General features: G+C 44.7%; 1 protein-coding gene across 1 annotated transcript in view; it reads right to left on the reverse strand.

Annotated features, from left to right (window-relative positions):
* SPON1 (spondin 1) overlaps positions 1-13,288 on the reverse strand; it is a 169,023-nt gene extending 155,735 nt beyond the window's left edge. The window contains exon 1 of the mRNA XM_075280902.1: positions 12,838-13,288. Within this exon, the coding sequence (XP_075137003.1) occupies positions 12,838-13,063 (226 nt within the window). The 5' untranslated portion in view covers positions 13,064-13,288. The remainder of the gene's footprint in view (positions 1-12,837) is intronic.
* Positions 13,289-16,308: the final 3,020 nt, after the last annotated feature.

Genomic DNA, 16,308 nt, shown 5'->3' on the forward strand with positions numbered 1-16,308 from the left:
TATGTGCAATAGTTAATGAGTTTAAAATGAACTGGAAGCGTACATTGGTTGCGCGCTTTGTGCTTTAGAGAGAGCAGACATTGCAGATGAGGAAGGGTCAATAATGTATCGGGACGAGGAGCGGCGTGCCAGGACCGCCAGAGTATCATCGGCTTCCTAAGAACAGAGACGTCTTGTACGGCCGTCTGTAGGATGCGTTCATGCACGGCGGGGTTACGGCTTCTTTAAGACCAACTTTAATCAAATTTTCACTTTTCGGCTATTATAACCTAATCTGCGTGACCATTAAAGGGGCTTATATCTGTGGAATAGCTGAACAGATTTGCATAAAGAAACCACTAATAAGGCTCAGGATATTTAAGGTCTTTCAGAATTGGTGACAGGTCCTCCTTAACGCCTAAAAATTCTTAAAACCTCAGTGTTCTGGCTTTTTCAGGCATGTAAATTGTGGATTGCAATGTTCCGTAAGGGCCGATGATAGATTTTTGGATGGTAAATTCCGCCATCTCTCCATATGTTTCTTATTTAGGCTTTGCAATATCTCATTTTCTTGCAGACTTTTTATGTGCACTCAGCTTATACAGAATATTAAGGCCAATACATCAAAGTCTAGCAGTGGATATTCTGTAATTTAGTCAGAGAGGTCATCGCCCATGGCAAAGAGAAAACATGGAGGGTTCCTCTACTTGGGTAACGGGGCCAACGACGTCTCCCTCTGTTTTAAAGGTCATGTAATATTTACTCCTCGCAGTGTTTTTCCTTATCCTACTTTAACCTTCCTCATAAAATCACATGATCACAGCGTGACTCGTATTTTTCTAGCATGGGTTGCTGTGCAAATATTATTACCATTGAGAGCTACAAAGTGACCTCAGAATCATCAACCAGCCCCGCTCATTCTTATGCCCTGTCTTATCCCATAATCTGCTCCCTATAGGGTTGGGCATCCATTGAATGACTATCCTGTAATACCACATTGCTCCTGTAGTGGCCGCCAGTTTTCCAGACTTTCAGTAGACTGATCCGCACCAATCAGCTGATCACTAAACATGTCTCATGTTAAAAAGGACCGTAGGCTAGGGTACATGGCAATTTTGGACAGGGTGGGGTTGCAACTCCTTCTCCAATGTAACCCCTAGTGTGCTGTGACAGCAACTTCAAGTTGAACATGAACTTTTTTGCACTAGGAGGCGAATGCAACTAACATTAGGAGTCACAGGGCACCCTGTGGACGGGAATCACAGCTGCAGTGGCCATGTAGCCCTAACCTAATAAATTTGGCTAATATTCAAGCATCCAATAAATCTACATGACAAAGCTTTGGTTGGGTTGACAGATCCCATAGAGACAATCCCCATCGCTCGGGGCCGTGTCATGAGCGCGCTCCTCCACATCCGTCTTATGGCACTTTGATTGTACAGTTGTCCTCTATTTGTCATGTGCGATGTATTTATCAATCCGTATACCCACATGGTGATTTTATCGGAATAAATCACTGTCTGAAAAGCATCAAGTGCTGGATAGTGATCTGAACGGCCGTCCTTCCACACAAAGAAACACGATGACAATCTAGATAGATTCATGACTAATACGCGGCAGACCTTGGACGAGGATATTAATGTTCGGCGCAGACACTTCCAGTCTTCTTCTTCCATCTATTATACAACATGATGCTTATATGGTTACTTTGTATCTAGTTGTCTCCATTGCTCAGCACTGCCTCTAGTGGCGAACTGACCACAACCGGACGGTAAACCGTGGGCCTTGCTAAGTGTGGGCAGGGGACCTTATTACCACGGAATAGCTGTACACTAGATTGTCCTTTGAAGGATTGACTATCACGTAATGTCTGAATTATATCGCTGGCGTGGATTGTTATTCCTCGCCATGCTGTTGCACAAAAGCTAAATGGATTTTTAAGAGAGCGCTGAAACTCCCGGCCTAATGCGAGGAGCCATTTTGGGGATTGATCAAAAAGATTTATGAAACGTATTTGTGTAGAGAAGGGAGGACGCTACTTTGTGGAGTTCTGATCAGCAGTTTGGCTGCCAGCCCCATTATAAAGCATTGGCTGTGAGGCGCATGCGCTGAGCCCTGCACGAGATGTATTTAAAGGGAACCTCTGAGGGGGATGGGGAGCATAAAATCCTTAAGGATTGGGAATGTAGCGTCCCTTGTTGTAATGCTGTCTGTGCCTTTAAAAAACCCTTTATACTCACTTATATCAGACTCATATCTGGTGTTGCCGCTGCCCGAGGTCTGGCGCATGCGCAGTGACGGCGAAGTGAACTTTCCTTAATGTCATCAAACCACTGCGCAGGCAATGGCAGTATACAGTTCATAAAGGATTAGTATATATACCCTACAATAACTTTCTAGGAGTATTCACATCTCACATAGCCGCATGTGGAGGAGATTTATACAGCTCTTACATGCTGTGACTAAAACCCGCAGTGCCAAGTGACCTATGGTGGTAGCCGCATCTGTCCTGTGGATATGCCATATAAATGTGTTTATATGGCATATCCGCAGGACAGATGCGGCTACCACCATAGGTCACTTGGCACTGCGGGTTTTAGTCACAGCATGTAAGAGCTGTATAAATCTCCTCCACATGCGGCTACTGAGATCACAGCAGGTTGGCTAACCCTGCGCGCACCCTCCCTGTGTGTCCGCAGCGCGCGGCGCAGCCTTAGGCGACCATCACATCTGCCTGGTTATTTCCATTTTGCTGTTTCATTTTAGGAACATCGAAAAATCTTTGGAACTCCCCGATTCATCCTAGGATGGTCCTATTGACTATAATGGGGCCCATTCAGGCCTCCCTATGATGTCCAGGGGGTCCATATAATTTGTGAATTGACGTCTGACATTCCCACCACTTGGTGTTTACAGCACAGTGTACAGAGCCAGAGGCAGAGAGCTCCATACACTGTATACAGGACATACCGCACTATAGCAGCTCCATACACTGTATACAGGACATACCGCACTATAGCAGCTCCATACACTGTATACAGGTCATACCGCACTATAGAAACTCCATACACTGTATACAGGACATACCGCACTATAGTAACCCCATACACTGTATACTGACCATACTGCTTTATAGCAGCTCCATACACTGTGTACTGGCCATACTGCCCTATAGTAGCTCCATACACTGTATACTGACCATACTGCACTATAGTAGCTCCATACACTGTGTACTGACCATACCGCACTATAGAAACTCCATACACTGTATACAGGACATACCGCACTATAGTAACCCCATACACTGTATACTGACCATACTGCTTTATAGCAGCTCCATACACTGTGTACTGGCCATACTGCCCTATAGTAGCTCCATACACTGTATACTGACCATACTGCACTATAGTAGCTCCATACACTGTGTACTGACCATACCGCACTATAGAAACTCCATACACTGTATACAGGACATACCGCACTATAGTAACCCCATACACTGTATACTGACCATACTGCTTTATAGCAGCTCCATAAACTGTGTACTGGCCATACTGCCCTATAGTAGCTCCATACACTGTATACTGACCATACTGCACTATAGCAACTCCATACACTGTATACTGACCATACCGCACTATAGAAACTCCATACACTGTATACAGGACATACCGCACTATAGTAACCCCATACACTGTATACTGACCATACTGCTTTATAGCAGCTCCATACACTGTGTACTGGCCATACTGCCCTATAGTAGCTCCATACACTGTATACTGACCATACTGCACTATAGCAACTCCATACACTGTATACTGACCATACTACTTTATAGCAGCTCCATACACTGTGTACTGGCCGTATAGCAGTTCTAACCACAATCCTCCAGGACTACACAGGGCAAAGGTCACATCAAATATTGGTGGATTTACATTTCTCCTTTCTTCATTCACTTCTTTGGGGTCTCCCATTGGACAGACCATTTTTTTGTTCTTCTGCTCTTGCAACAAACCAGAAGATCGGAGACAAGGGTGTAGGACGAAACCTGAGTTGTCAGTTTGAGATCTATTGTTTAAAGGAACTTCTGAGCACCTGCTGACCATGGATCTCCTGACGTTTAGTGGATTCCTCCTTCACTTATCAGGCATGGACCACCTAAAAGAAGCGCCCTGCTATTTCACCTACTGGCTATGGACCTCCTGAAGGAAGTATCTTGCTCCTTCACCTACCAGTAATGGACCACCTAAAGAAAGTGTCTTCTTCTTCCACTTACCAACTATAGACCACCAGAAGGAAGCTACTAGCCCCTTCCCCTACCAGCGATGGATCATCTACTCATTTCTTATATAAACTTATATGGAGGTTTTGGTTACATTTTTTGGTTAACAATATATATTGTTATATATGTGTGTTCTGTAGCCAGTGTCGTCTGTATATTGTGCTACAACACACCGGATACAATGTAGCAAGAATCCTTTTATTATGTGTACAAGGCCCAATGGCCCGAACTAACCAAGAAGGGCTGTGTAAATACGGACAAGAAAATAGGATCGGATCTATTGTATCCCGAGATGTTTCCTGAGAAAGTCCTACAGTTCACTCCATTGTGGCCATTTAAAGGGAAGAAAAGACTTTATGGCGGACTTATCACCTAGTGTGCATCTGCAGGGGGCGATTGTAGGGGAATTCTGTCTCAGACGATCTTATGAGACAACTGATCTAAACTACCAGCCGTACAACAATCCCTATGCACCCTAATGTTACAGCCTGGACAACAGGGGAACCAGGAAAAGGGAGAAACCCCCTGGACCCCAACTATGAAGTATTAACCTTCACACTGCTCAAGACCACCATGACACTTAAAATTAACCCCTTCTCTTACCTAAACCACCAGCCGTACAACAATCCCTGCGCACCCTAATGTTACAGCCTGGACATCAGGGGAACCAGGAAAAGGGAGAAAACCCACTGGACCCCAACTACGAAGTATTAACCTTCACACTGCTCAAGACCACCATGACACTTAAAATTAACCCCTTTTCTGCCCTATTCCAGTATGGATTTTAAAATTAACCCCTTCTCTTACCTAAACCACCAGCCGTACAACAATCCCTGCACACCCTAATGTTACTGCCTGGACAACAGGGGAACCAGGAAATGGGAGAAACCCCCTGGACCCCAACTTTGAAGTATTAACCTTCACACTGCTCAAGACCACATGACACTTCAAATTAACCCCTTTTCTACCCTAGTCTAGTATGGATTTTAAAATTAACCCCTTCTCTTACCTAAACCACCAGTGCTGCAGTCTCTTTAACCACCTTATTTGTGAGGGTCCCGGGTGTCAGACCCCACAGATCTTGTATTGATGAGCGATCCTTAGGATGAAGTGCTTTATAGAATATGTACCCTCTTGTACCAGCAGCATGGGCCGATACGTGTAATCTAACAGTACAGCGAGCTGCGGCCATAAAGACACGTTATTTAGGATTAAGTCGGTCCTTATATTACAGTGCACTAATGGATCGCACATTGTACTGCAAGGCGCAGGCCTAGGTTATGGTTATGGCTTTGTTTGTGAAGTTCTCGCTTCATTTACTATTACAGTTTCCTGCGCTGAATGGATTAACTGATAAGAGAAAATGTTTTCTGGCTAATTCACCACCGAAAACCGCAATAGAAAATCAATGGGGTCGCTGATGTACAATATACATGGTCCAGGGTGGGAGAGGTCACTGATGGGGGTCTACACATCAACTTCAGTATCCAGCGGCTTTACATCTAAAGTCCCAATTGATTTAATATGGTCTGTATTTGTAGCGCTGCAGTGTATGTGGAGCAATTCATTAACCCTTTATTGGCTTATCTTCATGGTCACCTTATCAGCTGGGGTGCGACATCTGTGTCAGGGAACGATATCTGCAGCGTTTTAGTTTGGGCGGAGATGTGAATAGATGAATGCATTCACGTCTATGGGGGATACTGATCCGTTCCGTTCCGATACCATGGAGCAGAATAAGACCTGCTCTACAATCATCCGTGTTACTGGAATGGATCAGAATCCTCCATAGACGTCACAAGTCATGGAATCTACAATCCATGATCAACTCAGCCCCTAACTCGGATGTACACTTGGTCATGTTCATGGGCACTGAAGATTTCACCTAAACTAGAGACCCATCAATTTGCACCCATTTATGGTAAAAAAATGGCCAATTCTTGTTCACCTTCCTGACTACCTATCCTTTGGAGAAGAGACATGGAGGCACTCTGACTTTACCAGATTTCCTTCCATGTTTGCTAATGGTGACAGTAACCCATCTATCTGCAGGGCTGGGGGGATATGCTGGTTCTGGTGACAGTAACCTATCTATCTGCAGGGATGGGGTGATATACTGGTTCTGGTGACAGTAACCTATCTATCTGCAGGGCTGGGGTGATATACTGGGTCTGGTGACAGTAACCTATCTATCTGCAGGGCTGGGGTGATATGCTGGTTCTGGTGACAGTAACCTATCTATCTGCAGGGCTGGGGTGATATGCTGGGTCTGGTGACAGTAACCTATCTATCTGCAGGGCTGGGGTGATATGCTGGTTCTGGTGACAGTAACCTATCTATCTGCAGGGCTGGGGTGATATGCTGGTTCTGGTGGCAGTAACCTATCTATCTGCAGGGCTGGGGTGATATGCTGGTTCTGGTGACAGTAACCTATCTATCTGCAGGGCTGGGGTGATATGCTGGGTCTGGTGACAGTAACCTATCTATCTGCAGGGCTGGGGTGATATGCTGGTTCTGGTGACAGTAACCTATCTATCTACAGGACTGGGTGATATGCTCGGTCTGGTGACAGTAACCTATCTATCTGCAGGGTTGGGGTGATATGCTGGGTCTGGTGACAGTAACCTATCTATCTGCAGGGCTGTGGTGATATGCTGGGTCTGGTGACAGTAACCTATCTATCTGCAGGGCTGGGGTGATATGCTGGGTCTGGTGACAGTAACCTATCTATCTGCAGTGCTGGGGTGATATGCTGGTTCTGGTGACACTAACCTATCTATTTGCAGGGCTGGGGTGATATGCTGGTTCTGGTGACACTAACCTATCTATCTGCAGGGCTGGGGTGATATGCTGGTTCTGGTGACAGTAACCTATCTATCTGCAGAGCTGGGGTGATATGCTGGTTCTGGTGACAGTAATCTATCTATCTGCAGGGCTGGGGTGATATGCTGGTTCTGGTGACAGTAACCTATCTATCTGCAGGGCTGGGATTTGGTGATACCTAAGTCTTTCTTTCCCATAAAGTTTACTTAGTTTTCCATAAGAATCTCGTTTTTCGTCTTTTCCTTTAAGAACTCATTATACCTCCTTATTGTTCGCGGAGCTCCGGTACGTGTAATGTAATATATCTGCGGCAGCCTCTAGGGGCGCTAATACTGAATGATGCTTTTGCCTCCGGCCTCCAGCAGTCTTTGGACCTGCGATTAATATCAAGTTTTCCGTATAAAAAAATATATTGAAGAAATTCATCACTGTTACGTCCGTCTCTGGAGTCGCTCTTCTACTGCGCGGATTCTTCCCGGCGCCTTCGCCCTAAACTCACCCAGAACAAAGTTCTAATTCTACTCATTGCTGCCATTTCCACCCAATCTGCAGATCACCGGACACAGTAACGCAGCAGCAGCTCTGCACAGTCTGTCACAAAGTGTCCAAGTCACAATGGGGCAAATTGCCAAATGTAAATGGGAAATCCCAGTGTGTCCGAGCGACACCCGGCAGGAAAACCTGCAGCGAACATCGACTCAACGCCTGAACATTAACAGGTTATTAACAGCCTCGGCTACAGCTCTGTCTGATATCCAGGATAAAACCGCCAGCGTTTAACAGATCGTAATCGCACATTTAAAGGAGCCATAAAGCGTAAAGTTTGCAGCTTATAAAAGTGCAGTTTATGGGAGAATCCCTCCTGTAGAGTAGGGGCAGGCAGAGTAGGCGGCTGCCTAGGGAGCCATACGGTCATATTACATTATATTGCTTAGTTTTTTACACCTGGGGCAAATATTTTGTTTGCTGCCCAAATACTGTAACCTAACACCCTGGTCAAGGGTGGGCACCTAGTAGACGTTCCCCATGGCACCCCGCACACATCCCGCTCCCTATATGTGCCCCAGTGTATCCTCTGCCCACCGTCACTGTGTCTGGTTGGTTGTTACATTCTATTTGATACAATCTTACATACATATACATATTATATGAATCGATATAGCAGAGCCAAACATGCTATTGACAGCTGATTCAGATCCAGTGTCTGTGCCCGTCCTATAGTTTAGGGGATGATGGGTGTATTCTGAAATCCAGGGGGCGCCACTCAAGCGACCAATCAAATTGAATCGGATGGTTCTATGGATGAAACTCCACAAAATTGTGGCGCCCCCTAGTTCTCATTGTGAAGACTTTATTTCACCCAGGTCTCGACTGTCCCAATAACACTCTATGAGAGCTTACCTCGCTCCTGCATCTATGTACAGTGTTGTGCAAAAGATTTAGGCAGGGGTGAGAAAAATGCTGCACAGTAAGAATGCCTTCAGAAGTTGAAGGGTTAATAGTTTATTTTGTCAACTCACAAAATGTAAAGTGAATAAAGAAAAGAGAAATGTAAATCCCATTAATATTTGGGGTGACCTTTGCCCCTTGGAGGAGGAGTCCTGGAAGTGATGAGCCGGCCCCCACAGATATCCCTGATATCATCATCCAGTCTGTCTGGGGTGACATGAAGAGACAGACGGATTGGAGCAAGAAGATCTGGGTTTAGTTGTCCAAGATGGCGACGGGAACAAACTCACTGCCGGGTTCTGCCCAAAACTGTCTGCAAGTACCGAGAAGAACTGGTGGAGGGGAAAGGGCAAAGGTCGCCCCGAATATTGATGAGATTTACAATCATTCACTTCATTCTGGATAAAAACAAACTATTAACCCTTCCATTGCTGAAACCATTCGGACTGTACAGCATTTTTTGCTACACTTGCCTAAAACTTCTGCACAGCACTGTATGTAATGGTTTCTTAAGATTCTCTGAACTGGAGATGTGTGAGATAAAGGAGAGATGGTCCTGACTTCAGGGTGAGGTGAGACAGACAACCCCTTTAATATAAGCTTTGGCCAAACCCTAATCTTAAAGGGGTCCTTCCACCTCCTCCACCTCTTTGTATCCTTCAATAGGGGCCAATCCACTGATTACAGCTCAGTTGGATTTTTCTCTAGAATCTTCTGTACTGTCAGGTGGGCGGTCCTGGGCTGGAGCAGACTATCTGGGACCGCCCACCTGACAGTAGAGAGCCTAATCAGCATATTGGGTGCTAAAATTAATGGTAATGATTGCTCAGGAATGGCGGGGGCTAGAGAAAGAATCCAACTGTGCCGGAATCAGTGGAGGGGCAACGATTGTAAAGTATAAATTTTCAGGGTGGCTGATAACAGAGAATAATAGACTGAATGTAACGATACAGCAACAAGAGTGGAGGGCCCCTTAAAATAGAGGTCAAATCCCCCAAATGTGTCCTATAGGCGTAACCATAGGTCAGTAGAGAGAACCGGACCGACGTCCTAGAGCTGCATAGTACATAGGGGACATCGTCACATATGGTCCCCAGACTGGAGAGGATCGGAGTTGTCAGTCATCGGAGTTGCGAGCATTTGGCAGTTGTCAGCGGAGAAGAATCAGCTACGGAAATGTCATAATTAATAATCAGGGCTGGAGAGACCGCACATGACACCTCGTGGTTAGGATATTGGGGATTTGGTGGCCTCGAGGCACGGCCCTATAGACTTCACTCATCTACACGTCTTAAGGGAGCCAAGTCATTTACATGGGTAGGATCGGTCTAAGAAGTGGAGACATGAAGCGGAATCATAGGAAGGAATGTAACAGGCAGAAAGGAGCGGCTGATAACAGGGAGCAACAGAGGGAGTCAAGGAGGGATGTCAAGAGTCTGACATTATAAATTCACCCAGAATATCTCCTATCTATCTATCTATCTATCTATCTATCTATCTATCTATCTCATATCTATCTATCTATCTATCTATCTATCTATCATCTATCTATCTATCTATCTATCTATCTAATATCTATCTCCTATCTATCTATCTATCTATCTATCTATCTATCTATCTCCTATCTATCTATCTATCTATCTATCTATCTATCTATCTATCATCTATCTATCTGTCTATCTATCTATCTCCTATCTATCTATCTATCTATCTATCTATCTATCTATCTATCATCTATCTATCTGTCTATCTATCTATCTATCTATCTATCTAATATCTATCTCCTATCTATCTATCTATCTATCTATCTCCTATCTCTCTATCTATCTATCTATCTATCTATCTATCTATCTAGCTATCTATCTCCTATCTATCTATCTATCTATCTATCTATCTATCTATCTCCTATCTATCTATCTATCTATCTCCTATCTATCTATCTATCTATCTATCTATCTATCTATCTCCTATCTATCTATCTATCTATCTATCTATCTATCTATCTATCTATCTCTCCTATCTATCTATCTATCTATCTATCTCCTATCTATCTATCTATCTATCTATCTATCTATCTATCTCCTATCTATCTATCTATCTATCTCCTATCTATCTATCTATCTATCTACGATCTATCTATCTATCTATCTATCTATCTATCTATCTATCTCCTATCTATCTATCTATCTATCTATCTATCTCCTATCTATCTATCTATCTATCTATCTATCTATCTATCTCCTATCTATCTATCTATCTCCTATCTATCTATCTATCTATCTATCTATCTATCTCCTATCTATCTATCTATCTATCTATCTATCTATCATCTATCTATCTATCTATCTATCTATCTATCTATCTATCTCCTATCCATCCATCTATCTATCTATCTCCTATCTATCTATCTATCTATCTCCTATCTATCTATCAATCTATCTATCTATCTATCTATCTATCTATCTATCTATCTATCATCTATCTATCTGTCTGTCTATCTATCTATCTATCTATCTATCTAATATCTATCTCCTATCTATCTATCTATCTCCTATCTATCTATCTATCTATCTATCTATCTATCTATCTATCTATCTCCTATCTATCTATCTATCTATCTATCTATCTATCTATCTCCTATCTATCTATCTATCTATCTATCTATCTCCTATCTATCTATCTATCTATCTATCTCCTATCTATCTATCTATCTATCTATCTCCTATCTATCTATCTATCTATCTATCTATCTATCTATCTATCTATCTATCTATATCTCCTATCTATCTATCTATCTATCTATCTATCTATCCATCTATCTATCTCCTATCTATCTATCTATCTATCTATCTATCTCCTATCTATCTATCTATCTATCTATCTATCTATCTATCTATCTCCTATCTATCTATCTATCTATCTATCTATCTATCTATCTATCTCCTATCTATCTATCTATCTATCTATCTATCTCCTATCTATCTATCTATCTATCTATCTATCTATCTCCTATCTATCTATCTATCTATCTATCTATCTATCTATCTATCTCTTTGTATAAAGTTTCTATCTGTTTTAATGGCCGTATAGCAGAGCTGAGTGACACAGGGTTGTATCTAGTTTTACCTCCACCAGGGGCAAAGATTCAGCTTAATACCCTAGCCCTGGCTGTAAATCCCCTGGTCAGAGCAAAGTGACTTGGTGATGCCCCCTGACATCTAGTACCTGGGTAATATGGGAGCGTTGCATCTCCTATAATACATGTTTAGCAGAGCTGAGTAGTATGGGGTGGCAGCTGGGTTTTCCTTTACCAGGGGCAGATTGAGTTTACTGCCCTACTCCTGTACCTAAATACCCTGGTCAGACTGAAGTGACTTATTGATGTCCCCTAGCATCTAGTACCAGCATATCTAGGAACAATGCTCATACTGTAATACAAGCATAGCAGAGCTGAGTTGTATGGGGTGGTATCTAAGCGTTCCTTCACCATGAGCAAAGATTCAGTTTATTACCCTTGTCCTGTATCTAAATCCCTTGGTCAGAGTGAAGTGACTTGTTAGTTCCTCCTGGCACCTACTACCTGTGGCATCTCGGACAAATTGCCCCTCCTTTAATACAAGCATAGCAGAGCTGAGTGGTATGGGGTCGTAGCTAACCATTGCTTCTCCTGGGCAAGGATTCAGTTTCTTGCCCTAGTCCTGTATCTCAATTCCCTGGTCATTGCAATGTGACTTGTTGATGCCCCCTGACATCCAGTACCCAGCAAATCTATAATACCTATGTAGCAGAGCTGAGTGACACAAGGTCATAGTTAGGCTTTCCTTCACCTGGGTAAGGGTTCAGCTATATATACCCCAGCCAGATCAAAGGGTCTTCTTGATGCCCCTGACATTTAGTGCCCTGGGAGTCTGGCATATAATATACCTTTTTCTCTGGATTCAGATGTAGCAGGGAAGATTTTGTCATTTGGCTTCTTCATGATAACATTGCATTGCATGTTTGCTGAATAGGTTAATGCATAAAATGTATCAAATGAACAAACTCAGCTCTGCTACATCTTCATGCATTGTGGAAGGACAGTGAAGTCTATTCTATACCATTGTGTCAATTCTTTGTAATGTATCTTTTTTGTCTCTACAAATTGTACAGCTCTGCGGAATATGTTGGCGTTATAGAAATAAAATGTATTATTATTATTATTATTATTATTATTATTATTATATTCGGCGCTTCTATGTCATCCCAGGAAGAGCCGAGCTCCTAAGACGCCGCGCCGTGCGGGGTCCCCCCACCTTGTCACTTACCCCGGTAAGTATTCCCCGGCTTGTAGTATTCCGGGTCTCCCTCCACTCTCAGGGAGAATTCATTGTATCCTTCTTTTCTCGTGCCTCCTTGCGCTCTTAAAATCCGGCTACAATATCCTTCAGATTTCACTGCTTTGTCTACAGTTTCATCCATAAATCCATAAACCGCCAGGACACAAGTCACCGCCACATAATGCAAGAAGAAAGATTGCAGAGACAGTCCCATGTCAGGAAACCCAAAAAAATCTTCAAGGATCAGAGGGGTCCAGGGAGCTGCAAGTGGGAAGAAGGAGGAATGAGGCTCCTGAGCAGATCCTGGGCAGATCCTGGGCTGATCCTGGGCTGATCCTGGGCTGGAGCCTCCCTGGATGTGATTAGCAGAGCTGTAATGTTTACTTAGCCCAGCAGAATTCACAGGGTTTGGTGAAATAGCAGAGCGCAGGGGACGCTGCTGTCTCCTAGACATCCAGCAAAGATCTGCCTGAGATGGCTGGGAATTAATCATGCACATTCCTTCCACAGCCTATAGTGACTGTATGGATTTAGGGAAATCTTCCCTTTTCTGTCGCCAGTTTTTGGGGTAGCGCAGATTACATAGCAACCTCTTACTGGGGAAGGATTCCGAAAGTCAATGTATAATCCTGAGATTTGGGGGGGGGAAGCCTGAGCTGGGATCAATAGGAGTAAGATGGGAACTTTACATAGGGCAGAAAGTTTGTTCACACACTAGAGCGTAGCAACAGTGCAGGAATGTATGGTCAGGGGTACAGATGTAGCAGAGCTGGAACAGTTTCTTCAGTGATGTGACTATGGACAGTTGTATGGAGGACAATAGGGGAAATGCTGCTTATATGATGTGACCGTGGAGAGTTCTAAGCAAAATCAAAGGGAAGGATCTGCACAGACAGACTCAGCTCTGCTACATCTGTAAAGGAATCATAGTCTGAGCCATCTGTAAGCCAAAGGAAGACAAGATTCTGATGCGTTTGTTATAAGTCCCAAATGTAAAGCACCATGGAATTAATGGTGCTATATAAATAAACAATAATAATAATAATAATAATAATAATAAGTCAGGTTTGAGGCTCATTCTTCCTGGGGGAGAGACAGACGATGGACAATCTGACGTGACTCTGATTTCATTGCCAGGTCCATTGTCTGGGTATAGTTTTTTTTTTTTTTTTCTACTCAGACATCAGAAAGGTAATCCATGATAATGATGATGATGATGATGATGATGATGGGACCTCAGACTACTGCCATACATTGCCCACCAAATACCACTATAGTGTGCAGTGCACATAACAGCCCCAGGCAGCAGCCTTGTCCTGTACCACCCCTCCCCCACTTGGATGAGCATCATCCCTTTTTCCGCTCTTACTGACAGCGGCATTGTCCCCATTTCGACCCTTCCCTACTTGCAGCAGCCTTGTTCTCCATCCTCCTCCTCCCCCACTGATGGCAGTATTGTCCCCCTTCCCTCACCCACAGACAGCAGCAAATCCCCCTCTCCTCCTCCACTGGCAGCAGCATATCCCCCCTTTTCCTAGCCTCCTCCACTGGCAGCAGCATATCCCCCCTTCCCTAGCCTCCTCCACTGGCAGCAGCATATCCCCCTTTCCCTACCCTCCTCCACTGGCAGCAGCATATCCCCCCCTTCCCTACCCTCCTCCACTGGCAGCAGCATATCCCCCTTTCCCTACCCTCCTCCACTGGCAGCAGCATATCCCACCCTTCCCTACCCTCCTCCACTGGCAGCAGCATATCCCCCTTTCCCTACCCTCCTCCACTGGCAGCAGCATATCCCCCCTTCCCTAGTCTCCTCCACTGGCAGCAGCATATCCTCCTTCTCTCCCCTTCTCCACTGGCAGCAGCATATCCCCCCTTCCCTACCCTCCTCCACTGGCAGCAGCATATCCCCCCTTCCCTAGCCTCCTCCACTGGCAGCAGCATATCCCCCTTTCCCTACCCTCCTCCACTGGCAGCAGCATATCCCCCCCTTCCCTACCCTCCTCCACTGGCAGCAGCATATCCCCCCTTTCCCTAGCCTCCTCCACTGGCAGCAGCATATCCCCCTTCCCTAGCCTCCTCCACTGGCAGCAGCATATCCCCCTTTCCCTACCCTCCTCCACTGGCAGCAGCATATCCCCCCTTCCCTACCCTCCTCCACTGGCAGCAGCATATCCCCCTTTCCCTACCCTCCTCCACTGGCAGCAGCATATCCCCCCTTCCCTACCCTCCTCCACTGGCAGCAGCATATCCCCCCTTCCCTAGCCTCCTACCCTGACAGCAGAATATCCCCCCTTCCCTACCCTCCTCCACTGGCAGCAGTGGAACTTAGTCTCATTCCAGCACTGGGGGAGATGTTGCTCTGATCTGCTATTAATTTGCCTGATGTTTCCGCCCCCAAAATCAGCTTATCAGTTTTTGGGGTGTCTACAGTTTGATATATCCTACCCAAAATATATCAGATGACCAAAGATGATCCATGTCCAATCGTACCACATGGAAGAGTGACTCAGTAGCTGCTCTGACACCGACCAGATGCACTTATTAGGGACCCTAAAGACTAGGTCCCTGTGTCACGACGCCCCCCCCCCCCCCCCCGGCCTTACACATTGGGCCATGGCTGCCAAGACTGCTCCATAATTATAGTATTTCAAGGCCAAAGCTACGCAAATTTCAAAAAGAAAGATGAGTCTCTAGCGCCACTTATTGGAAAACCAATCCTATAAGTCAATGACTGACCCCGCGGTGCTGGATATGAGGGTCCGATACAAAGAATCTGCATTGTTACCCAACACGAGAGCCTCGACTTTGGAAATTGGTCATGGAAAGGGCTTGAACCTGCGGGCAGTGCTATATATCTGGGGATCATTGATCCCTACGGTCCATCTGGGATGATGAAGAGCAGAAGGTTCCCCCCACCAACATGCCCTTAGAGGCGAGCACTGATACTCTGGGGTATATTTGATGGTTTATCTCCATGTATAGAGTTAAATCCATTGGCGTGACCCCCGCTGCAGCTTCTGCTCCCCCTTCATTGCATGTTTTTAATTTCTGCCCACAAGGTCGTAGGACGAGGCCGATAATAAACTCGCATGAAGTGTAATTGAAACATCCTCGTGTGTTACAGCAACGGAAGTGACAAGCATGGAGGAGCCGGGAATCCATTCTGCGGATAAATAGCGGCAATCATCTGCTGCAGGACAGGCCGTATTACTGCGCCGCCGCCGTACCGGACCAATACCAATAATTGAATTAGAACTCTGATTTAGGCAGCGCAGGGCAAAGCGTCTCCTTTGATAGCACCAATTTACACCCATCCCCCCCCCATACTTGTACCCCCTGTACTATGGGTGTGAGATCAAATTATATTGTATTTAATGGTTCTATCTATCTATCTATCTATCTATCTATCTATCTATCTATCTATCTGTCTCCTATCTATCTATCTATCTATCTATCTAT

This window comes from Leptodactylus fuscus, chromosome 7 (assembly GCF_031893055.1).
Source record: "Leptodactylus fuscus isolate aLepFus1 chromosome 7, aLepFus1.hap2, whole genome shotgun sequence".
NCBI classification, from domain to species: domain Eukaryota; kingdom Metazoa; phylum Chordata; class Amphibia; order Anura; family Leptodactylidae; genus Leptodactylus; species Leptodactylus fuscus.